The sequence below is a fragment of the Symsagittifera roscoffensis genome, chromosome 1, assembly GCF_963678635.1.
Source record: "Symsagittifera roscoffensis chromosome 1, txSymRosc1.1, whole genome shotgun sequence".
Lineage (NCBI taxonomy): Eukaryota > Metazoa > Xenacoelomorpha > Acoela > Convolutidae > Symsagittifera > Symsagittifera roscoffensis.
In genome coordinates this window covers 21,101,370-21,126,191 of record NC_087062.1, presented here as the reverse complement: position 1 = coordinate 21,126,191, position 24,822 = coordinate 21,101,370, and the positions used below count along the sequence as shown (strand labels likewise).

At 38.2% G+C, this 24,822-nt stretch overlaps 1 protein-coding gene across 1 annotated transcript; it reads right to left on the bottom strand.

The window, feature by feature from the left end:
• Positions 1-484: 484 nt before the first annotated feature.
• LOC134841319 (glutarate-semialdehyde dehydrogenase-like) lies at positions 485-24,758 on the bottom strand. The gene is made up of 9 exons (XM_063857227.1): positions 24,460-24,758; positions 19,209-19,356; positions 18,897-19,006; positions 18,344-18,517; positions 17,693-17,821; positions 14,696-14,827; positions 13,650-13,793; positions 2,949-3,277; positions 485-877 (listed from the first exon to the last, which is right to left on the bottom strand). The coding sequence occupies exons 1-9, from the start codon at positions 24,583-24,585 to the stop codon at positions 616-618; spliced, it is 1,554 nt and encodes a 517-aa protein (XP_063713297.1). The 5' UTR covers positions 24,586-24,758; the 3' UTR covers positions 485-615.
• Positions 24,759-24,822: the final 64 nt, after the last annotated feature.

Sequence of the window (24,822 nt, the reverse complement as noted above, 5' to 3'; positions counted from 1 at the left end):
AGTGGCGCTAATCCTTTTTTACTAACTCGAAAGGGTCTAACTGAAGAATACATTTTCTAAAGAGAAAAAAGCAGTTGACTGATATCGGCGATCAACCTTTCGCCGTAATGCTGTATCATGACGGCCAAACTACAAAGCAAATATCAGAGTTCTCTTCATTAAGGCGCAAGATTTAAGAATGCCATGCACTAGAAACCAACGCGCTAATGCTAAATTTGAGTACGGAAATGAGCTAAGTGACTTGTATTGAAATAAGTTCGCGTTTAACTTAAACGAAAACTCCTCTTTTATAACAATTACAGCTTCCTCAAAATATCTAATTTTCACCTTCAAACACAAAAATTTACCAGAAGAATTACTTCTCAGAACGCTAATTGAAGGACACATTTCAATAGTTGCAGCATTTTTTTGTTTTTTTTTTCATCCAACGTTACTTTTAAAGAATTTTTATCTCGTACATACTGCTGCCTCGCCTTTGATCAAAACTTTTCTATCATTTATATTCGCATAAAAACACTATTCAATTCCAAATATAAAACACTGCAAGTTCAATACTTTTGGATAATACAATTAATCTACATTCAAAGCAACTAATAATACATAATCCAGCGTGCTCTAGAAATTCAAGTTGATGTATTTCAGGTCCAGGTAGTCTTCAATTCCATAAATAGAGCCCTCCCTCCCAATGCCCGACTCCTTCAGCCCTCCGAAGGGTGCCAATTCGCTCGATATAATGCCCTCATTAACTCCGACCATGCCGAATTGAAGTGCCTCGCTAACTCGGAATATCTGGGCGGCGTTGCTGGAGTAGACGTAGCCAGCTAGTCCCACGTCTACACTGTTCGCCATCTCAATCACTTCTTCTTCTGTTTCGAACCTAACACACCAAAACCAAAAATATCCAATAGGTTTCTAAAAATTTTTAATAGTTACTTTTCTGGCATCTCCATTGTAATGCTTAGAATGACGTTTAACAATTAAATGTTCAAAACAATCTATCTGTTTGTTCGATTGTTTTAAACATATTCATTAAGATTTTGGGGGTATTAAGTCCGTCATGAGCCAAACTTAGTTCAACTCTCGTTAACCTCGCCAAGATATATTAGAATATCCAGGTGCTTATTCATAGCCGGGCCACGTCACAAAGCATACTAGTCGGTTATACTTTCATAAAAAAATATCGCTTACCTACAAAAATTATCCCGTGTGCCAAAATAACGTTTTGATCAACCACTGAGAACAGAGGAGTCCGTTTTTCATCGTTTTTTTTTTGTTTAAATAATAAGTGAACTTCCGACTTTTGAAAGTATAGCATATTTTATGAGCCGTTTGTTTGTCAACCGAATTTTAGCTTCTTTGAGGAGTTTTAACGCTGGAACCAGTTCTCTTTCTGACTTGAGAATCCCGCTAACTCGCTTAAGTTTAAGTTTTTTGAAGTTTCTTGAAGCTTTTTGAAACAATTTACGGACGCCTTTTATGTTTTCGTCGATTTTCTTTATAAAATGCTTCGCTGTTATTAACTAAATCTCACTAAATCAACACTTGCTGAGAAGGCACATTCTATCCAAATGTGATAACATAGCCATAAGACAGTTGGGAAAGAGTCAGTGAACGCAAAGAAACTGAAAAAAAGTTACTCGCCTTTCGAACAAAAAAATATTGGTCCTTTTTGATGGCTTTTAAAAATGGAAAATTCATTTTGCCTACCTTCTAGCAAATGAACTTGAATTGAACTCAAAATTTGCATATATAACTAAAAATGCATTCATATGTGCATTTAAAAGTATGAATGCACTTCTTTTGTTATTAGAGCATTTTAAGACTTTTCCTGACGAAAAAAAAAACGAATATATATATATATATATATATATATATATATATATATATATAGTATATATATACACCATGACCTATAGAAGAGTCTGAACTACGTTAATCAACTCTTAAAATACGACGGCAGGGCAAAAATTCGTACACATAGGCAAAGCTGCAGCTTCGCAAACACGAGCGAAAAAGCGGTAAATATTTAAGAGCTTTAAAATGTACAAAAACTCAATTATTTGGTAGGTAACAAATTAAAGGCAACCACCATCACGTTGCATGTTATAGTTTTGAATGTATTTTTATGAGTATAAAATGCATCTTCGAGTATATCGAGTTGGAAAACTTCTGAAATGGGGCTTATTATTATACTGTTGTAGGAAACAAATTGCTTTTTTCGGTTCAGTTGATTAATTAAACAAACATCGACTGAGTTGACTTTTAATAATCAGATGTCGAGGCACATATGTTATTAAAAAGCTAATGCTGCCTACCGACTCAAAAGTACCACCAAAAGTAGCACTATCAATTGGGACTTAGGTTGGAAAAAAGTTTCATTATACTATCACACTACGCTACGCTCGAGTAAACCAGCGGCAATTCTTTTCCAGCGACAATTCGCAGCAATGCGTCGGCAAGCAGTACACTCTTGCTCCGCAGCGCTTACATCCGGTACAAGAGGAATACTGCGTGTCTACTCGAGAGGAATGCTGCGCGCTCAATTTACTGGTACGAACTGTCGCCTCTGTTACGATTTGTCGTGTGTTACGAATTTGTCGTCTCGTGATAATAACTACTCTTTGACAACAGCATGTCAAAAAAAAGTTATACAGTCAGAAAAAAATTTTGGAGACTTATTGTTCCATTTTTAGCCAACATACGAAAAAAAAACAATAATTTTTACCGGTTAATTAAAACTAGCATGTTTCACCATGGCGCGGAAAAAAATTGACGCAGAGCTTAAATTCAAAAAACTTCCAATGTGCGTTATATTCCTATTTTCTGATAAAAAAAGCAAAACTTTCTGTAAAAAGGCAAAAGCATCCTGATTGTTAAAAGCACCTACTTCAGAGATTTCACCGCTAATTATAGAAGGGTATATCCTTAGAAATTTTTTTAAAGTTTACTTTGTCACGGCAGCCATTGGTCCAAACGTCTCGTCTCTGTGGACCAGTGCATCCTTAGGAACATCTGTAATCAGAGTTGGGTGGAAAAAATTGGGACCCAGTTCCGTAGCAGGGGCTCCTCCAACCTTCACTGACGCTCCCCTGGAAACAGCATCGTCAACGTGTTCCTTGACCTTGATTACGGCTCGATTATTGATCAAGGGTCCCAGACTGCTGGTAGGGTCTATTCCGGGTCCACATTTTAGTTTTTTCACTGCCTCAGACAATTTGGAACAGAATGTGTCGTATATTGTCGACTGCACAAATATTCTGTTGGTGGACACGCATGTCTAAATATAAAATCTTCTGTCTAAACATAAAATCTATACAAGAAACTATAGACATTTTCAGGAGAACGCAACAAAATTGAGAGGTTATAATATTTTAGCATCAATCGAAAGAACAGCCAACTGACAGTTGGAAAAGAGACAATGAACAAGAAAAATGAAAAACTAATTTGTTTTAAGAAAAAAAAAACAATTCCGGAGTAGAAAATAAATGGCTTTATAGTTCTTTGAACTTCAAGAGCAATTTATGTTGGAAACTTCTTAATTTAACTCAATTTGAGAAAACTGGATCAATAGGTAAATTTTTATTCCGCTGGTTTTTGGAAGTTTTTGGAAATCTGAAAAATCAATTCCTTTTTCGAAACTAGAAGTCGATCACTTTTTGCGCGAACTTTGAAAAACGACCAAAAATACAATCGAAAAACACAAACACCCAGAAAACAATTGAAGAATCCTCCACTTGAAAACAATTAAAACAAATTCCGTCAATTTGCAAATCACATCCCAAAACTTAGTTAATTCAGTTTTCCACGGCACACTTAACTAGCAATGAGATCTCTGAATATGTGAACACCCAAAACATACCACCATGAAAAAGTTGTACAACATACCAGCTTCTTCCAGCGCAAAAAAGAACAAAAATTTGAGAAACTAAAATGCATCGACAAGCATTTAAACATTAGGATTAATGCAAAAAAGACACAAAATCAGCTCAAAGAAATCAACGTTTACTACATTTGAACAACGCGCAACTAAGAAGTCAAGAAAAGCAATGTAAAAAAAATCCCGCTTAACTCTCCTATTAAAAAAAAACAAAAACATGAAGATGACACGCGCATTTAATTTTTTAAATCACGCTAACAGTCCATTTTTTAAGAGGAGGTGAGCGCAACTTCATGCACAGCTCTATGAAAGTGTCAATGGTTTTTGTTTTCACTGACTTTTTTTAACGAATAAAACACAAATCTGTAAATAAAATCTGTTTGTCGTGATTGACTTTCATTTTGTAACATGAAATATCGAAAACATGTCTAAAAACACAATCACCAGCAAAAACTTTTCTGCTTTTGAAATTGAAAACTTCCACCACAACCCTCCTGGAACTCACAAAAGCAAAAATATAATTTAGCTTTTCAAATGACAACACAATCTACGGTGAGAAAGCCAAGAGCATACGCAGAAACCATTTGAGCAACAGTAAACGTTATAAAACTTCTTTTTTACATAATCAGAGTTGGAAAACTTGCAAATCAAAGAATGACTTTGAACTACAGAATAAATTCAAACAAAACTCAAAATTAAATTAAAACAATCCATGTTTTGGAAAGAAAGCCGGAAAAAATTAGCAGAAAAACGTTAGTCCAACAATTAAATTTTCTCAGAAAAAAATCAATTTCAATTTACAAACAAAACAATGCCCAGCCTGACGTACGCTTCACCACGCACAACTTTACCACTTATTCAAGTGAGAAGGGTCCTGAATATTATTGAGGTTTCATGAAAAAAAAGCGAAAAAGTGAAAAAAAAATTTGATTAAAGGAAAAAAGAAAAACCATGATAATAAATTACTAATGACACAAAATAATAGACTTCCAACAATTTGCAAAAAAAAAAATGAACTGAAAAAAGAAACCCAGAAAACAATTATACGTTGTCAAAAATTAGTGAATTCAAAAAAGGTAGAAAAATCGCTGATGAAACAAAAGGAAAACACTAATTTTTTTCTCATTTGTTGATTTGTAATTTTTTTTTCAAAAATTGCTCTTTATTTCTATTCGCACATCAAATGAAGTAACTGCCAGTTGCGAATTGAAATTTTTTTGAGGCTTTTAATTTTTTTTGAACTTAACATTAGTTTAAGTTTTTTTCAATGAAAATTTTATCCAATTTTCTGCAGCTTGTAGCATGCTTCAGAACTAAAATATTGAACCAATTATATGATTTAACAGAGGTGCGAAGCTCAGCTTCGCACCACTTGCGATACAACACAAACACAAATGAAAAAAATAGGTAAGCCAAAATATTCCTAAACGACCATTGAACTTTTCATCTCAGATTTGACCGGGTTCATTTTGGGAAAATTCTAAACGTTTCTAAAATACGGTCGAAAGTTCAAAAACACGATTTTCTGAAACCAATATTTTATTTCTGCAGAACGTTCCCAGAACCAGGTTTCTCGGCTGAAAACTTAACCTGAGAATTAGCGCGATAGTTTTCAAGTGAGGTCGAAAAATTTCCAAAAAACAGTCAAAGTTTCTTTGAGTTCTTTGAAAGCCATAACTTTTTTTTCTAAAAAATGGGCCTAGTCAACTATAAAGGTAAGTTATTTGACATTCACGAGAATCATAGCTATTTGTGTTTAGGGACTTTTTCAGATGAGTGCACCATGACGCTAAAAAAATTAGCACACAGAACTTCGACAGAGAGGCAGGCTGAGCTGCGGCTTCTTGCGATACAAATATGAATGACAATGAAAATCAAAACGAAAAAAATCAAAAAATAATTTTGTTAATAAAAATTGAAACAGAAACCCAAAATATCCGGAACACAAATGCCTGAGCTACGGGAACTAAGCCGGCAAAAATAAACAGACCGTCGATAGTAGGAAAAAGCAAAAAAAAACACAAGTTTGCAAAAAAGGGCCCGACCGACTTTGAACTGCAAATCTTAGCCGTCTCAAGCAGTTGTTTTTATCTCTACGCCAGAAAGGCCGAATGGTTGATTGGATTTGAATTTATTATTGCCAAGCGGTAACAAAGCCAAAAAACCTGAGCCGACACCCTTCATGCCGAAAAGAAATGAGAGGATGCGCACTTGAGAGACCTAGGACACATGCGCACTTGAGAGAGACAGAATCGCAAATATCTGCCGTCTCAAGCAGTTGTTTTACCTCTACGCCAGATACGCCGAATGGTTGATTGAATTTGAATTTATTATTGCCGAGCGGTAACAAAGCCAAAAAACCTGAGCCGACACCCTTAATGCCGAAAAACATGAGAGGATGCGCCCTTGAGAGACCTAGGAAAAATGCGCACTTGAGAGAGAGAACCGCAAATATCTGCAGTCTCAAGCAGTTGTTTTACCTCTACGCCAGATACGCCGAATGGTTGATTGGATTTGAATTTATTATTGCTAAGCGGTAACAAAGCCAAAAAACCTGAGCCGACACCCTTCATGCCGAAAAACATGAGAGGATGCGTACTTGAGAGACCTAGGACACATGCGCACTTGAGAGAGAGAACCGCAAATATCTGCAGTCTCAAGCAGTTGTTTTACCTGTACGCCAGATACGCCGAATGATTGATTGGATTTGAATTTATTATTGCCAAGCGGTAACAAAGCCAAAAAACCTGAGCCGACACCCTTCATGCCGAAAAGAAATGAGAGGATGCGCACTTGAGAGACCTAGGACACATGCGCACTTGAGAGAGACAGAATCGCAAATATCTGCCGTCTCAAGCAGTTGTTTTACCTCTACGCCAGATACGCCGAATGGTTGATTGAATTTGAATTTATTATTGCCGAGCGGTAACAAAGCCAAAAAACCTGAGCCGACACCCTTAATGCCGAAAAACATGAGAGGATGCGCCCTTGAGAGACCTAGGAAACATGCGCACTTGAGAGAGAGAACCGCAAATATCTGCAGTCTCAAGCAGTTGTTTTACCTCTACGCCAGATACGCCGAATGGTTGATTGGATTTGAATTTATTATTGCTAAGCGGTAACAAAGCCAAAAAACCTGAGCCTACACCCTTCATGCCGAAAAACATGAGAGGATGCGTACTTGAGAGACCTAGGACACATGCGCACTTGAGAGAGAGAACCGCAAATATCTGCAGTCTCAAGCAGTTGTTTTACCTGTACGCCAGATACGCCGAATGATTGATTGGATTTGAATTTATTATTGCCAAGCGGTAACAAAGCCAAAAAACCTGAGCCGACACCCTTCATGCCGAAAAGAAATGAGAGGATGCGCACTTGAGAGACCTAGGACACATGCGCACTTGAGAGAGACAGAATCGCAAATATCTGCCGTCTCAAGCAGTTGTTTTACCTCTACGCCAGATACGCCGAATGGTTGATTGAATTTGAATTTATTATTGCCGAGCGGTAACAAAGCCAAAAACCTGAGCCGACTCCCTTCATGCCGAAAAACATGAGAGGATGCGTACTTGAGAGACCTAGGACACATGCGCACTTGAGAGAGAGAACCGCAAATATCTGCAGTCTCAAGCAGTTGTTTTACCTGTACGCCAGATACGCCGAATGATTGATTGGATTTGAATTTATTATTGCCAAGCGGTAACAAAGCCAAAAAACCTGAGCCGACACCCTTCATGCCGAAAAGAAATGAGACGATGCGCCCTTGAGAGACCTAGGACAAATGCGCACTTGAGAGAGATAGATAGCAGACAAATGCGCATTTTTTCGGAAGTAACAACGCAATAAGACGTCACTTAGTCGATATTTATTAAGCCGAAATTTATCCGGCTGATAAAACAGACGAAAAACAAAACAAAAAAATAAGATTTCATAAAATCGAGCTGGCAAAATTGCAACCAATGTGACAGATAAAATAAACGATTCTCAGATGTGGCAACTAAGCCGACAAAACATAAGCAAACAAACATAAGCCCAATTTTTTTTGACCGGGAACAATTATCGTTTAAAAAACTGGTCCTGTCAGATTCGAACCCAAAACCTTTGCCGTCCCAGGCGTATTCCTTACTACCAGGCTAATTAAGCTAAAGACAGTGCAACATTTGAATTCATTATGAACCAAAGTATCACTAGGAGTCCAATGAGTCCGGAGGACAAAGTTGCTTGCGGGGGAAAAAAGTCTAGAACCGGATTACAATACCCTTGCTGTCGCGAGGGTAAACAATGTTACTATTGCAAAAGGAACTAGAAAAACGATGAAATAATATGCTTGCAATACCCGATTCGCAAGGGTGAACACTGCTATCGCAAGGGTAAACAATGTTACCATTGAAGAAGGAAGAGGAAAAACGATGAAATAGCGTTGCTGAAGCAACAAATTCTTCTAAGTCACAAAGAGTGTGCTAGGTCCAAAAGTTACGCGAGGCGCGATTATGATAACCTAATTTTGCCGCCTCAGATTTGAGAGGGTAGTTTTCGAAAAGCAAAGTCGAAAATATTCAAAAACGGTCAAAAAATCGATACTTTGACATCTTCGAGAGCCATAACTTCTGATGTAAAATCATTGGGTCGTAGCTGCTTGTGCAGGGGAGCTTCCCACGACTCTTTCTCTCTATTTAACCAAAAATCATAGATTTGCGGGGTAGTTAGTTTTTGAGAAAAACTTTCAAAAATGAAGAAAAAATCACAACTGCGGCTTTTCCTAGTCATAACTTTTCGTATAAAGGATTTAAACAGAGCCGTTAGGGCAGGAGAGCTTCCCACAACTCGTCCTTTCGATTAAAATCAAAAACTCACATTTGGGAGGGTAATTTCCAAGAAAAGTCAGAAGTTTCATAAATCGATCGAAAATTCAAAAACTTCACCCGAGGGCCATAACTTTCTATGTGAACAAATTGGGTACAGCCGCTTATGCACGGAGGCTTCACATAACCTGTTTTCTCCATTGATCCCTTGAACTCAGATTTGGAAGAGTAGTTTTCGATTAAAGTCAAAAAGTTTCAAAAAACGATTAAAAATCGAAAGTTTGACTTATCCGAGGGCCATAATATTTGGGCGTCAAAAAATTTGGGCGTAGTCGCTTTCGGAGGGGAGCGTCTCGTGACACGTTCTCGCTATTATCTCAAATTTGGGAGGTAGTTTTTGAGAAAAAGTAAAAAATATATACGGGTCCAAAATTCCCCCAAACAATTTTTCGAAGTTTGTAGAAAGTGAAGTAAAGGTAAAAAGAGACTAGGTGATTATTCAGGCATACAGAGGGAAGGGGAGGACTATCCAAAACAAATAAAATCCCGAATCCATACACTTTCATCATACCTGTTTTAATCAAACAGGAACTAGTCGACAACAATGAAGCCGAAAAATCATCAGCAGAACTCTGCAATTATACATGCAAAAGTTTGAGCAGTACCTGATAGATAATTTAAACTTTCATGAAATTGAGCATGTCAGCATAATTGCTACAACTGATTTTGTTAAAATAGTTGGTAACTAGAAAAAAGTCTTCCGATTTGATAACGCTTTCTAATCGCAAGCGTAAAAAAACTATATGTAGCAAGTTTGCAGAAAGATACCTCCTGGACTCAACTATCTACAGCGGTCAAAGCCTCTGATATCATCTATGAGCCACTTGTGCACCCTAGAAATACATATGAGATTCAATGATAATCAGGTCGAAACACGTACTTTTCACGTTCAACTTACGGAACGCAGTTTCTATCGAGAAAAAATATTTGGCCAAATGCAATGTAAGCAGAGGCTAAAGGGATCTTGACAACAGGTCCGGCACAAAACAAACGTAGCTCTGCAAGCTAGCAGATAGAAACTGATACGGAACTCGGACAAATTACTATAAAATGTCTCAAAAAACTTATCTCTACAAAAATGTCATAAAAAGTCATTAACTTGTCATAACCTTGCGATCCTACCTAACGCACGCGCTTTACAATTAGACCAAGGACCAAGAAAATATGAAAAATTCTAGTTCCTAATTCAAAGAAAACTTGCTTTCGCAAACTAAATAATTTCCTACATTGTTCGTACGGAGGACGGAACAAAAATTATTCAGAAAAATTTGCAGTGTTACCACTATTGCAATAAAAATTGCCCCCTAAGGGATTCGAACCAAAGATCTATGGTTTTTATCTCGACAACTGCCCCATTTAATTTGCTGTCCTCAAACAACAGCCACTAATAAATCAGAAAAAAACCAATACGGATGAAACTTACGAGCAGTACATTTATACTACAGAGGCGAAGCTGCGGTTTGCAAACACAAGCGAGAAAAATGCTAAAAAGAGCTCTAAACAGGCAAAACAAGATTAGAAGTATCACGTTCTCACATCTGCTCCGCGACCGCTTGTAATTTTCCTAACAGTAGCCACCAATAAAGCAGCAAAATTTCGAGCAAAACATAAAACTTATTCAATGTTCCGGATTTGAACACCCGACCTAGAGACTGGGAGCGTCACTCACGTCCTCGCATTTGAGCCGCGGTAACTTGGAATTAAACTAGTGATCTAGCTAATGCTGAATGTACTTGTTCTAATGTTTTTAATCATATTTTGTACTGATACGAAAATGCGCAATTTTCAGAATTTCGAAAAAGTGGACTTTTCGCAGTACCCTGGAAATTCTCTGCTCAATAGCTTCAAATAAGCAGCTAATAAGTACGATATTAGCAGCTTATCTTAAGGATTAAACTAATACTCGCTCTTTCAGTAGCATTCTTATTCTTAGATTTGGCTGGGTAGTTTTTGAAAGAAGTGAAAAAGAGTCCAAAAAACGATCAAAAAATCAATAATTTGACTTTTCCTAGGTCCATAAACTTTTCTCTAATAAAGCATGGTAATGGCCTCTTATGCAGGGAAGACTTCGACGCCCTGATTTTTAGATTGAACCCATAATATCAAATTTAGATAGTAGTTTTTAAGAATAGTGATGAAATTTAAAAAAAACGGCCCAAATTTAAATCACTGGACATTTCCTAAGGCCATATTTTTAGACGGCTTGCGCAGGTAAGATTCGCTTAACTGCTTTTTTCTATCGGTTGAACCGATAACCTCCGATTTGGAAGGTTAGTTTTTGAGAAAACTTTTAAAATTAAGCAAAATGTCAAAAAGGGGCTTCTTTGCTGTCATATCTTTTTTTTCTACCGAATTTAGGAAATAGCATCTTGAGACTGGATATCATATAATTTGTTCTTTTGAAACTTGAGAAAATGAAATTCAAAAGAAATAGGTCAAAAATCCTCCCACTGAAAATTTCGAAGGCCGTAAAACGTGGGGTAAAATGAAAAGAGACTAGCAAAGTATGCAGGTACATAGAACAGGAGACGTTTGGACCATAAGTACCATTTTTGACACACAGACCATGCTTCGCTTTGCAAAAAGTAGCGAGAAAACTACAAGGAGCAGATCTATAAAATGCAAAAAGAAAATTTCCAAATAAGCCTCGAATTAGTAACAGTTAGGCAACGTCTCGGATTCGAATCTGTGCCCTAGAGATTATGAGTCTCAGACACTAACCACTCAGCCACGAACGTTTAATAGGTAACAAACACTAGTAAAGAGCAGAGACTAGTAAAGCGAGGAAAATGCAAAGAGCTCTAAGCAAGCAATAAGGAATAGATCAAAAATCCACCTTGAAACAAAATATTGTGAGACTAGGAAAATCAAGTTCTCAAATCTGCTCCACGCTCGCTTTTAGTTTTATTAACACTAGCCAAAATAACGCAGCTAGTTTATCAAATTGCCTATGCAACGCAGCAAAAAGTCGACCGAAAAAAAAACTACTTCAAGGTTTCGACTTTGAATCTTCGACCTGATGATTAGGAGTCTCACGTTCTCGCATCTTCGCCACGGTCGCTTGGAAGTAAACTAGTGGCCCAACTAGTGCTAGATCCACTTGTGTTAGTTTTTTATGAGATTCGAAGCTGCGACCCTGAGATTAAGAGTCTCACTCACTAAACACTCAGCCACGGAAGCTTAATAGGCAGCAAATACATGCCACAAGTAAAGCAGAGAACAGATCCTATGCAATTTCCAATGCTTCAGTGAAATTTCAAAAATAAGCGATAACTTTTAATGAACTCTTTTATTTGCGAGTAAGGTTAGAAAAAAATAAGGTTCGTAATAATACGCTAAGCTGATGGCTAGTGTTATCATATATTGTGTTGATACGGAAAAAAGTAATTTTCCAACAAGGGATTTTACACAAAACCCTAGTGATTTTACAACATAAGTGGGGGATTAGTCGCTTATCTAAATGAGGGAAACACTACTCGCTCTTTCAATTGACGTCTCTGTCTCAGATATGGCTGGGTAGTTTTCAAAAAAAAATGAAAATTCCAAAAACCCATAAAATTTCTCCACTTAAGCATGGGACTAGCCTTTTATACGGGCAAGACGTCCACATCTTGATGTTTAGATTGAACCCTTGATATCAGATTCAGCTAGTAGTTTTCGAGAATTTTCTAACTCGTAATATACCACAACCGTTTATTTGTGTAATTAGATAACAAGCTATAAGCTTGAGCTTGAAATAGTCGTAGATAAGAAAAAAGTCGTAACAGAATTAGATTGTTTCAGCCTCTCACTCCATTCATGCGAGTAATTAAGTTATGCATGCCAGTTTTTCTCAACATGGGGAGAATTATTTTGGAATTCGAGCTACTAACATTAGTTTTTTATGAAATTTGAAATGATTATACTCTTGGGAGGTCGCCAAAAGGCAATTGCCCGTCAATGTCAATTCCTACACACAAGCTGATAAATGGAAAATCTATTTTCCAATTTGACAATGCCTTCTTATCTCACGTGCAAGCTAGTAACCACACTCAACCAACCGCTTCCGAGCCCACACAGACAGTTGGAAAAGAGTCAATGATCGCAAGTAGACAAAAGATACTGAAATATTTTATGGAAAAATCTCAGCTTTTGATTTTCAAAAAAATAAAGGTGCACTTAAAGCTCTTTGATTTTCTTGGTAAATTTCACTGGAAATCTTAAAAACAAATTTTATTTTTGAAATTAGAAGTCGATCCCATTTTTCGTCATCTTTAAACTTGCTTGGATTTTGCCTTCCTATTAACAAAGGAAATGAACATAACTTGAAAAGAATTCAACAGTCAAACCGCAAAGAAGTAAAATTGAGCCTGAACAAATTTTAAAAACTTCAAAAAACGAAAAAAAAATTATCACGAGCTATATGGAGTCTGAACTACGTTCATCGACTCTTAAACATCGGTCATAATTCCTTCCAATTCGAACATCATAATAATAATCAGTCTTTATTATACACCCCTTCTTGTTCTCAGTGGTGTTCTTTAATATCATCTTCACTCGGTTGTTGAGTATATACAGTGGCCAGCACGCACAAAGTGAACCATCCTCCCTTTAATCAATATTTCCTGCCAATCAGATTTGAGCATAGTAAATGGCCTTACGGCTTGAATTTGCCATTTAATTATAGGTAGGAGATTGTTCAGTTGGTCTATTAAGGCGGGGATTGTTCACATGGGCCGCCAGAACGATAGCAGAATCGGATTTTTCGCCTGGTTGTTTTGATAATTTACACTAGCTGAAAAATCGACGGTTGCATTGTACTTTTTTATCGCGCTTTTTCTCAACGGTTTATTTAGGCTGGAAGTTAGTGCCTAAAAGTTGAAAGCGAAGACCTTATTTTAGAGTCTAGCTTCTGAAGAGAACTGACTGACTTGGCCTGTGTTTCTGAATTTGGATGACATGGCTCCTGCAATTGCATTGTCTACATCAGCTGAATTGAACACAATAAATGGCGCATTGCCTCCCAGTTCTAAAGAGATCCGTTTGACTGTGGAGCTACACAAAGAATAGAGGTGCTGAAACACAAACAATTTGCATTAATAACTGTGTATTTCTGACAAAAACATGGGCATGGCAGCTATTTACTTTAGCAATTTCTGCCAGAGTACTTTTTCAAAGTATTTTGGCTCCGACCGCCGATAGTGAGGAGGAAACTTAAATTCGAGTGTTTTTATTTGCAAAATCAGGTATCACAACTAAACGTCCGATGGCGTCAAAAGATATAGTATTTTAAAACCTATTCGCGAGAGCATTTAGATGTAAGCGAAAAGTCCGATATGATTAACTCATCTAAAGCCAACGGAGAATTTATTCCTTAACTAAAGTCTGATGTAAATTTTTAGTTGGTTGAATCACGTGTTTTTAACCATATAGTTTAACCGATTGGCTATTGGTAAATCAGGCTGTAAACACTTTCTAAAACCAAATTGTCATCAAAAGCACCAAATTGGTTATGTGCACTTCTCTTGTCAACAAATCGCTAGGTCTTCGTTACAAACGCATCCTCCACATTATACCTTATCGCTTCGTTAAATTTCCTTAGCTATAATTGATATCTTAAATAATTATAATGGACGTCGCTGGTAACTCTAGCTGCAATGAAAAAATAGGGGAAAACTGATTTGAAATTTCGGCGAGGAGCAGTGTAAATAGCGAAGCAAAAAATGGACCGAAAATTTGACCAATTTTGAATTCAGTATTTTCCAAAGATTACTGCTTTCACATTCACTTTGAATTGCTCATATTTCTTTCAAGAAGAATTTTTCTTGTATTTCTTTTATCCGTGAATTCTATGAAGCGAACGAGCATTTCGACAAAACTTTGACCACTTTAAAATTTAGAATGAACGGTAAAAGTCTGCCACCATCGGACTTGCGATTAACCCCCATAATTGTTAAGAATTATGTGCAATACCAACTTTTCCTACAGCAGTGGACCCTGTGAAGCTGAGTTTGCGGACGTCTTTGCTCTTACACAGTGTGTCCCCCACTTCCTCTATATTGGATCTGGAGCATGTGACCACGTTGAACACTCCAGAAGGCAACTTCGCCTACAATACGACTTCCCGTTGCCCAATTGAAAAAATAACATTCATATCACACATTTTGAACTGTTCGCCAGATTTCCAGTTGGGATTTGTCACTAAAATAGGTTGTTTGCAATCGAAACCCAGAGAAAACCCAAAACAACTTCCCGTTGCCCAATTGAAAAAAAAAACAATCATATCACACATTTTGAAGCGTTCGCCAGATTTCCAGTTGGGACTTGTAAATTAAATTGGTTGTTTGCAATCGAAACCCAGAGAAAACCCAAAACGAGAATTAACACAGAGACGAAACAAAGCTTTGCACAACTTGCGATACCAGATAAAAACAACATTACAAGCTAGCACACAGGAAAGGAAATAGAACAACTAAATGCGAAAAAAAATTTAAAAAAATCGAAAAGAAAAAACTTCATAAGATTGTCTGGAATGATTTTCTATTTGCACAAACCACGTCAAGAAATACAATCTACCGCGTTTAAAATTAAAAAACAATTGAGCGGATATTTAGCGGAAACATTAATCATTAAGCGACGACTGAACAAAATTGTTGTAGATACAAAACAAAATTAGACAAGCATACACAAGCAAAAATCTGACCGATAAAACTACTGGGAAAATTGGAATGAGTAAAACTTTGAGTCTACTTTGTGACGCACGCACACTATGAGTCTACATAATTGCAAAGTGATGCAAGCCAATTATGACGCATTAGCAGTACCAGTCAATTAGAAAAAAAAATACCAACTAACATGCCTCAAATTATAGAGCGGACGCATTTTAACTAGTATACGAAAAATTTCATTGAAAACATCCGACCCTGCCCAGGTTCGAACCCTCGTATTTTGCTGCGGGTCTCCTTCCCTACCTCTACGCTACAGATCCATATTACTTTGAAGCTTAAGTGATATTGTAATATAATAGTCTGTGTTGAAATCCTTAGCATTGGTTGTACTTAAAAGCTGGTTATTGATCTTATGCACATACTGCAAAAAAGAGCACTTTCAAAATGAATATTTGCGACTTAGGTTGGGAAAAAAACAGTTTATACTATCACACAAGCTTTGCTTGTGTGAAAAAGAGAGAGTTCATTCTATCATACAAATTTTGCTTGTGTAATAAGCCGATATCATCTGGGTCGAATTAAATTTTGGAGCAAAAAATCAAAACAAAGCCAATCGGGGATTGGAAAAGAGTAAAAAACGCAAGTAAACATCAAAAAAAAAACACTGACTTTAATGAAAAAAAATCTCAAATTTCGAATTTCAAATAAAAAATAGATACCCTTAAAGCTATTTGAATTTCTAGAACGATTTATGATTGGCGCTTTTTTGATAAGAACAACCCAACTTGAGAAAACTGGATCATCATGTAAAGTTTTTATTCAGCTGGAAATCTGAAAATTAAGTTCCACTTTCGAAACTCGAAATCGTTCACGAAATTATGCGCCATTTGCACATTCGTATTTGGAGAGTGCTATTTACGTCACTTTCAGCAAATGAATTCCAATTGAACTCAAAAAGTGCTTATATACACAAGTGCATATTTTAAGATTTCTGAAAAAAAATCAGCAAGACCTTTATAAGAGCCTTACTACGTTCATTACTGTTCAAAAGGAAAATATACGAAGTCAAGGCAGGCAAAAAAAACAAATTGAAGGAGTAAAACAAAACATTATAAGCAACATCAATAAAAATTGCGCACAGCAAAAAAAATCAAAGATGGGGCAACAAACCCAAAAAAAATAAGCAGACCAACAATAGGCGGACATTTTTTGTAACGGAATGTCAAATTTGAAAAAACAAGTCCTGGTCAGATTCAAACACAGGACCTTCGCGCTCCAGACAAATTCAGCACCTTCAGTAAAATTGTGATGGAGATGCAGAGAAATTTGAGTCTAAAAAAACGCAAGTAGTTAAACCTTAAAAATCTATATGCCGATTTGATAACGCTTTCTAATCGCAAGCGTAATAATTGTATTTATTTTACCGGTTTATCGTTTTTTATCAACTTATTTTTTCGAAAAAAATTAAAGCTCGGTTTTTCAGGTTACACTTGCAATAATAATGATTATAAATTGAAAATAAATTTCACACCCAGTATCAAAAATATACTAAAACAAGTTCCACTCTGAGGCATTTGTAGGTCCAATGGTACTCTCTAGGCACTAAAAATGTTGGCGTAGTTTGTAAATTTATTTAATATACCCACAATGAAACTGCCCGATAACAATTTATTACACATTTATTACTTAACATTTATAGTATATACTAGTGTTCCGATATCAAGCAAGCATTGGAGTATAAAGCAAACTAACTTTCATTAAAAAGAACTCGCACTAAAAACTTGCGGTTAAGTTTTTAAAAAATGAAAACAAAATCGATAAACCTTATCTTGACACAGTGGCGAAGCTGCAACTTCGCAAACACGAGCGAGAAAGCGACAAAATTCAGGAATTTCAAATGCAAAAAAAATGGGATTCGATCTGCGAGCTCGGAAATTTGAGTCTCACGCACTAAACATTCAGCCACAAATGAAGCAGTGAACACATGCTTTACAATTTCCAAATAAGTGACCACTTTTAGTGAACACTGATTGCTAGTGTAAAAAGCATGCACTGTATTAACTTATTACTTATCAAATGTCAAGAGTATTTATACTTTTAATACTGCCTACTGTTTTAAAAGTGCCCCAAGAAAGCACATTCACCTTGGCAGTGCCACAAAAAGTAAAAAGGTTGTAAAGTTTTTTATCGTGCAATCACATTATGCTACGCTCGTGTAATCATCTAACCATAAGCAGACAGATTTTCTCAATTTCTTCTTTTAAAACTCTGTCCTCTTTTTCATCATTTCAGTCTTATAATCCAACCTTCTCTACTATTTTGGCCATCGCCAATGCAGTTAGTGGAGTGTCTTCGGCAGGCTTGATCACAACTGAGCATCCAGCAGCCAATGCAGCACCCGCCTTCCTTGTGATCATGGCCAAAGGGAAGTTCCACTGAAAACATCTATGATGCCAAAAACGAGTCTCTTTCCTGGATCTTTTATTTTAAAGCCAACATAACAGCCACCAATTCACGCGATCAACTTCTGAAACATTTTAAAGAAACTTGCTCAGCTTCGACAAGGCAAAACAAATTAAGCGCAATTTTGCGGATTCATCTTAATTACAACCGTGACTCTAATTGCTTCAGTGGAACCCTTTTTCCTATCAGCATCTACCGATAATGTTATTAAAAAAACTTTAGATAGTCCAGCAGTCAATCGATTTTCAGGCAAAAAAAAACACAGTTTCTGAAACTTAATAATAATAAAATGTAATTTTAAGTGAAAGAAAAACGGACGGCTTTCCCACAATTATCTTCAATTCTATCCCTTTTTCTGATTGGATGCTTTTGTAGTTTACACTTTCTTACGGGAGTGACTCCTTTTTCTGATTGGATGTTTTTGTAGTTTACACTTTCTTACGGGAGTGACTCCTTTTTCTGATTGGATGTTTTTTTAGTTTACAATTTCTTACGGGAGTGATCAATGCTGCCACGCCTACGGGTTGTCTGACTATGAGGTATCGGGAGTCCCTCTTGATAGGGTGCAAAAGGATATCTCCCCTAATGCGCTTCGCCTCCTCTGCAAACCACTCGAAGAATGAGTTGCCATACTTCACCTCACCCCTACTCTCCGCAATTGGTTTGCCCTGAAATAGAATTCTATCCTAACTAAGTTATGGCTATCAATGATACATCGTTTTTATCATTGTGTTCCGATCAACATCTACCCGAATATAATATTATAGACCTTAAGGTGATGTTCAGCCAGGGGGTTTTAGGCAAAAGGGAACCGTTTCTGATGAAATGTATTTTAAGCATGCGAACATCTGATGAGTTTCGCCAAGATGCTAAGAATACCATAGTTAAAGATATCTCCAGACGGAAGCAGGCAACATCCCTTAACTTTGTAAGCTGAAAATGAGCAATCTATAATGCCGACTGCTTTAAAAATTCAAGTGAAAGCACTTAGAAAAACTATTTACATGATACCGTACATGAATGGAAATAACACCGTATAACAATCACCGATTCGAGAGTCATGATCTCAGCTAGCATCTCCGAGTGTTCATCCACCAGTTGCTTTACCCTCATCAACATCCCACTCCTCTCTTTCAGTGGAGTAGCTGCCCATCCTCCTTCAACAAAATCATTCGTTTGAAACATCAACCTTCATTGATTGGTAATTTCACATAAATTTAGTTTTAGTTTACACAAAAAAATCATCACTTCAATTTGAATGCAATTTCGCAATCGAATACGAGTAATTCTATCTTTCGATATGTTCTGGAAGTTCCATCTGGTTAATTGGGATATAGTTTTTTTACGAACATCACCGACTTTGAGCTTTTTTGGCTGCGTCTATGGCTTTGAGTGTGTCTGATGCAGACATATCCGGAACATTGCCCAGACAGTCTCCGGTCGCGGGGTCACTGACCTCAAAGGTCACTTTGTTCCTTGCTTCAACCCACTTGCCATCAATAAAGGCCTGAATAACAAAAAAAAATTAAAAAACTGACTCAATATTGTTTCGAAAAACTGACTCGTTTTTCAACCATTTACACCAACCATCTGTCTTTTGGAGAGCGAAGTTTCCTTTACTCTTAGCAAATGAATTTCAAGTAACCTAGAACATCTAGTGTCAATTCGCAACAAAAAAAAACAAATTTGAGTGTATAAAACATAAGACCTTTGTTAGAACAAAAATACACGACGCGAAGACTTAAAACCTCCCTTCACTGCTTAATTTACGAGCAACCATGCAACTTCGACTCAAAATATTCACGCAAAATAGGTTTAAAAATCAAGTAATAGTTTGCTCAGAGCGCAAGGATATCAAGCATGGATCATGATCATCTATCTTCATCACAGCAAACTATTCAAAAAACTCCAATTTACTTAATTAAAATTTTTTTATAATTTAATAACATTTATTTTTCTTTCTAACTGTAGTTTTCTTTCCGCTTGTTAAAAACTTCCTTTTCAAATTTCAGAAAAAGAGGATATTTTAATTCAGTAATTTCAGAGGATATTTCAGGATCCAGACGACGCCGCCTTCCAGTGGTGGATCCGACATCTTGGGCCCCACCAAGATGCAAATGGCGTCAAGCCCCCCCCTCCCATTGGGTCGGGAGAAGCTCAGAAGTCTCCGGGTTTTCGGTTACGGAGCGTCTGAAGCCGGCCAGGCTGCTCCGTCTGCTCATCCTTATACTACTACTCCGCTCCGGCATTAATCCAAACCCTGGTCCAGGGCCTTACTTTTGCTCCCCTTGCTCTTTCCGCATCAAACGCACCCAGCCCAGCGTCTGGTGCCACATCTGTGGTTACATTCACCTTAAATGTAGTGGTCTTACCCACCTTAACCAACACCACCCTGACTACTATTGCCCTACCTGTACCTCTACCTATATTTTACCTCCCCCAGGCACCAGGTCCTCTAACTTGACCACCCCCAACTCCCAAACTTGTTCAACTTCCCTAACCGCCCCCCAACACCACCTCCCTAACCCCCCTCCCCCTCCCACCCTTCCCACCTCCTCGAATAATAATTCCTCCTCCCAAAATCGCGCAAATCGTAATCGTGTAAATAGTGTAAACAACTCAAGTTCAAACAACCATTTTAATCATACTGCTGTTAATAATGTTAATAGTCCACCACACCCCGCCAAAGGCCTTTTAAAAATCCTTCAATTTAATTGCAACGGTATCTCCGGAAAAGCACCCGAAATTGCTGCTTTCTTATCTCAAAATCAAATTCATATTGCTGTCTTCCAAGAAACTAAATTAAGAAAGAAATCTCGAAACCCCTCACTTGGCTCACACTACACTTTAATTAGAAAAGATCGAGAAAAAGAAGGGGGCGGTCTTCTCATAGCCATACATGAGTCGATACAATACGAAGAAATAAATATTAACAACGATGAAACACTAGAGGCTATGGGCATATCAGTGGTAGCCAGTTCATCCAAGCTTCGTATTTATAATTTCTACATCCCCCCTCGCTCGAGCTGTCCCCCTGGTTACTCTGCGTCCCTTGCCGAACTACTTGAACCTGGGGACGCCTTAGTACTCGGGGATGCCAACGCACATTCACAACTATGGAACTCCAACATCGAGGAAGATCAACGCGGCTCTGTACTTGGCAATGAAATAACCGAATCCACCTTTGCACCATTAAATGATGACACACAAACCAGAGTCCCTTTTAACTCAGAAAACCAACTCTCGTCACCAGATATTTCCCTCGCATCCCAATCGCTCTTACTCTCCACATCATGGACCCCAATTAAATCTCTAGGATCAGATCACCTACCCATTCTTCTAGAACTACCCTTGGATGATTTTATAAATTTTTCACCTAAAAGGACTTTTATTAATTTTTTAAAAGCAGATTGGATCAAATTCACAGAGGAAATTGAGGAGGGTTTCTTTTCAGCGGTTCCACCTTCCGGAGTTGCCGCCGGAGAGAAATTCTTGAGGGACCTGGTGCTCAGGGCAGCACGCCACCACATCCCCGCTGGCCGTATTCGCCACTTCACTCCCTCTCTTTCCCCCGAGTCCACTGCCCTTGCCGCCGAAAGAGATTTAAGCCGACAACAAAATCTCCCCCCAGAAGTCATATCCCAACTGAACTGTAGACTCATGAAACAGACAGCAAAGGACAAAGAAAATAAATGGCGAGAATTCCTCCGGACTTGCGACTACCGCACTGGTGCCAGAAAGTTCTGGAAAGTGGTACGCTCCTTAAATGGATCTAAGCCCGTGGCAGGAAGACACCCCATTACTTTTGGTTCTAAACCCATACACTCACCTCGTGATATTACCAGCTCTTTTAACAAACAATTCACCAATGCCAGACCCCACGCCTCTGACAAACTCCTTCGTATAACGAGAAGAAAAATTGCCAAACTACCGCTGTCAGACAGCCCAATTTTTACCCCTCAAAATACAAAACAAGCCATTGCAGACAGCAAACCATCGCGAGCGCTAGGTCCCGACGGCCTTTGTAATATACATCTTAAACATCTCGGCCCACTTGCTACTCAATACTTAACATACCTTTTTAATATCTCTTTGTCCGAAAACATTATCCCCCAAATTTGGAAAAATTCAAAAATTGCACCGCTTCTAAAGCCCAATAAGGATCTTAAACAATCAACATCTTACAGACCTATATCCTTACTCTGCCCAGCAGTTAAAATTCTGGAGAGGCTCGTTCACCCCATCTTTACCAAACATCTCCCCAACGCCAAACACCAACACGGCTTCCGCCCTTTTCACTCCACCACCACAGCTCTCTCCACTCTCGAATTTTACATTTCAGACGGTTTTAACCAAAATCGCCCCCCTAAAAGTACGGTACTGGCCACACTTGACTTATCTAAGGCTTTCGACATGGTGTGTCATCTCTCACTTGTGGAACTCGTTCATGACACTCCCCTCCCAAGAAGTCTAGTCCGCTGGCTAAGTAATTACCTTAATGGTCGACAGGCTGCCACCTCATTCCGTGAACACACATCCCCCCATCGAATAATCCACTGTGGCGTACCCCACGGTTCTGTTTTATCACCCACACTCTTCAATTTTTATGTCCATGATGCACCGCCACCTCCCGATAATGTAAACCTTGTTTCGTATGCAGAGGATTTCCACCCCTTCGCAAGCAGTTCCAATATTGATATCGCCTCAAACTCCATCAATTGCTACCTAAAAAGGCTCTACGATTTTTTCACCTCACGCAAACTAAGTTTCGCGTCCTCTAAAGGATCAGTTACACTTTTCTCCTCTTATAAAAAAGAATTTAATAAAACACCTAGTGTTCTTTTAAATAACGAGGCGCTACCCCTAAACAAAAATCCAACAATCTTAGGGGTGACATTTGATCCAACACTTTGTTTTGCCACTCACTGCAAACAATCCGCTGAAAAGGCCAGACGCAGGATCGGAATCCTGAAGGCATTAGCAGGATCAACCTGGGGTCACTCCAAAGAAACCCTCCTCCTAACTTTTGAAGCTTTAATTCGCCCCATACTTGACTATGCAGCCCCCGCATGGTCCCACGCATCAAGTAACACCTCCATAAATTGCCTGCAGGTTGCCCAAAACCAATCCCTTCGCGTTGTTACTGGATCAAATCTAATGAGTTCCACTGCCCACCTGCACAGTGAATCTGAAATCCTAACGGTCAAAGACCACCATACCCTTCTGTCATCTCAATTTTTTATCTCTACCTACCGTTCCCACCATCCCATTAATTTTATACATTCACATTTCCATCCTCCCCGTCTACTTCGCCCCTCAATTATAAGCTGCTTCAAAGAAGACACCTAGAAAATTTTAACCGACTTTTCAGTCTACGCAAACCACCCTCTAGTTCTGGACGACCGAGACGAAGTCTCCACTTTTATATTCAACTACTACAAACCAATTTTAAAAGACAACCATACCTCCCTTGTAACCAAGTTCCTAGCCGAAACCCCTCCGTCTAAAGTTATTTGTATCCCTCCCCCAAAGATTGACCCCTCTGAAAAATCTCTCCCACGTCCCACGCGCTGTAAGCTCTCCCAACTCCGGTCTGGCTACAGCCGGCTCCTTAACACTCACCTATCCCGCCTCGACAGCTCCATCTCCCACCTTTGCCCAACCTGTTCCCTTGCCCCCCACACAACATGTCACCTTTTCAACTGCTCCCAAAACCCCTCCCCACTCACCCCAGCAGACCTGTGGCTTCGGCCGGTAGAGGTTGCTAAGTTCCTTGACCTGGAGACAGAAGAGCCCAACCCGACCCGCGTGGGCTAATAACAACAACAACAACAGAGGATATTTCAGATCAGCTCTCAAAAAATACAATCGAGCCGTCCTTTATCCTAATAAACATCGGAACCATCCCATCTCAAATACTGATGAGTGATGATAATTTTTGAACCAAATACTGAACCATCTCATCTCAAACACCGATGATGATTTCTGAGCCGAATACTGATGACAATTTATTTTGAACCAAATAAATGCGATTAGGTGATTGTGTTTTCCGATCCCAAAAAATTGAACGAACTCCCTCATTCATCGGGTGATCGATACTAAAAGTTGACATCCAACTATTTAGTTAACCTATGCTTGAAGATTCGTTTGTGGATTCCGCTGACAATGGTTAAGTCCTTGCTATTAAATTTCGCGTTGCTATAGATAATAACTCCACATCTAGCTTTAAGTTGTTCATATGCAAGTTCAGTAATAAACAAAATTGCGGAACCCGCTTACATTTGCGGATTCCACTTACATTTTGCAGATTCCACTTACATTTTTTGGATTCCACTTACATTTTGCAACATTTTGGAATCCTGGACAAAACAAATGTGCCGACAAAATTTACGTTACAGGAATTTGTACGCGGAATCCACGTAAATTTTGTAAGTGGAATCCACTTAAATTTTGGAATATGTTCAAAGACTTATCTCTGGAATCCAGGGACATACATACACAAAATTGTGCGCCTATCCAGAGCACAGTTTGGCCTCGCAATACAAAACATAATATGAAAAGTAAAAAAAATCGGTTTCAAACAAAATATATTTAATACAACACTACTTACTTTGTCAGTTACTAGTGGATTGTTGCTCAAACTCGAAGACGATGTGCGCACCATTTGACCAGTTATCTTACTGTAGCTCGCAAGGCTGTAGCTTTTGGACCCAACGCGAACTAGCAAACACCTCATTTGGACTGCTTTGTGAAGATAGAAAAATGCAGCAATCTATAGATAGATCTGGATTGACGCAGCAGCAGCAGCAAGACAATGTAGAATAGTCACCAAAATTGTGAACGCAATCAAGGAATACTTCTCATTGGGCAAAGTTTAACTAGCATTATCAATCAGAAATTTCTCATCTCAAACAAAATGTATTATGCTTTAGGAAAAATTCGTCCTCGCTAGACAACTCGTCCTCTGCATCTT

What these genes read in the sequence shown, in the direction of transcription:
- LOC134841319 (XM_063857227.1), bottom strand. Translation starts at nt 24,585, where the DNA reads ATGAGGTGTTTGCTAGTTCGCGTTGGGTCCAAAAGCTACAGCCTTGCG. An exon ending in AGATCATGACTCTCGAATCG is followed by an intron (nt 18,518 to 18,896) that starts GTGATTGTTATA and finishes ATTCTATTTCAG; the next exon opens with GGCAAACCAATTGCGGAGAG. An exon ending in AATTCAGAAACACAGGCCAA is followed by an intron (nt 3,278 to 13,649) that starts GTCAGTCAGTTC and finishes TTTTATATTTAG; the next exon opens with ACATGCGTGTCCACCAACAG.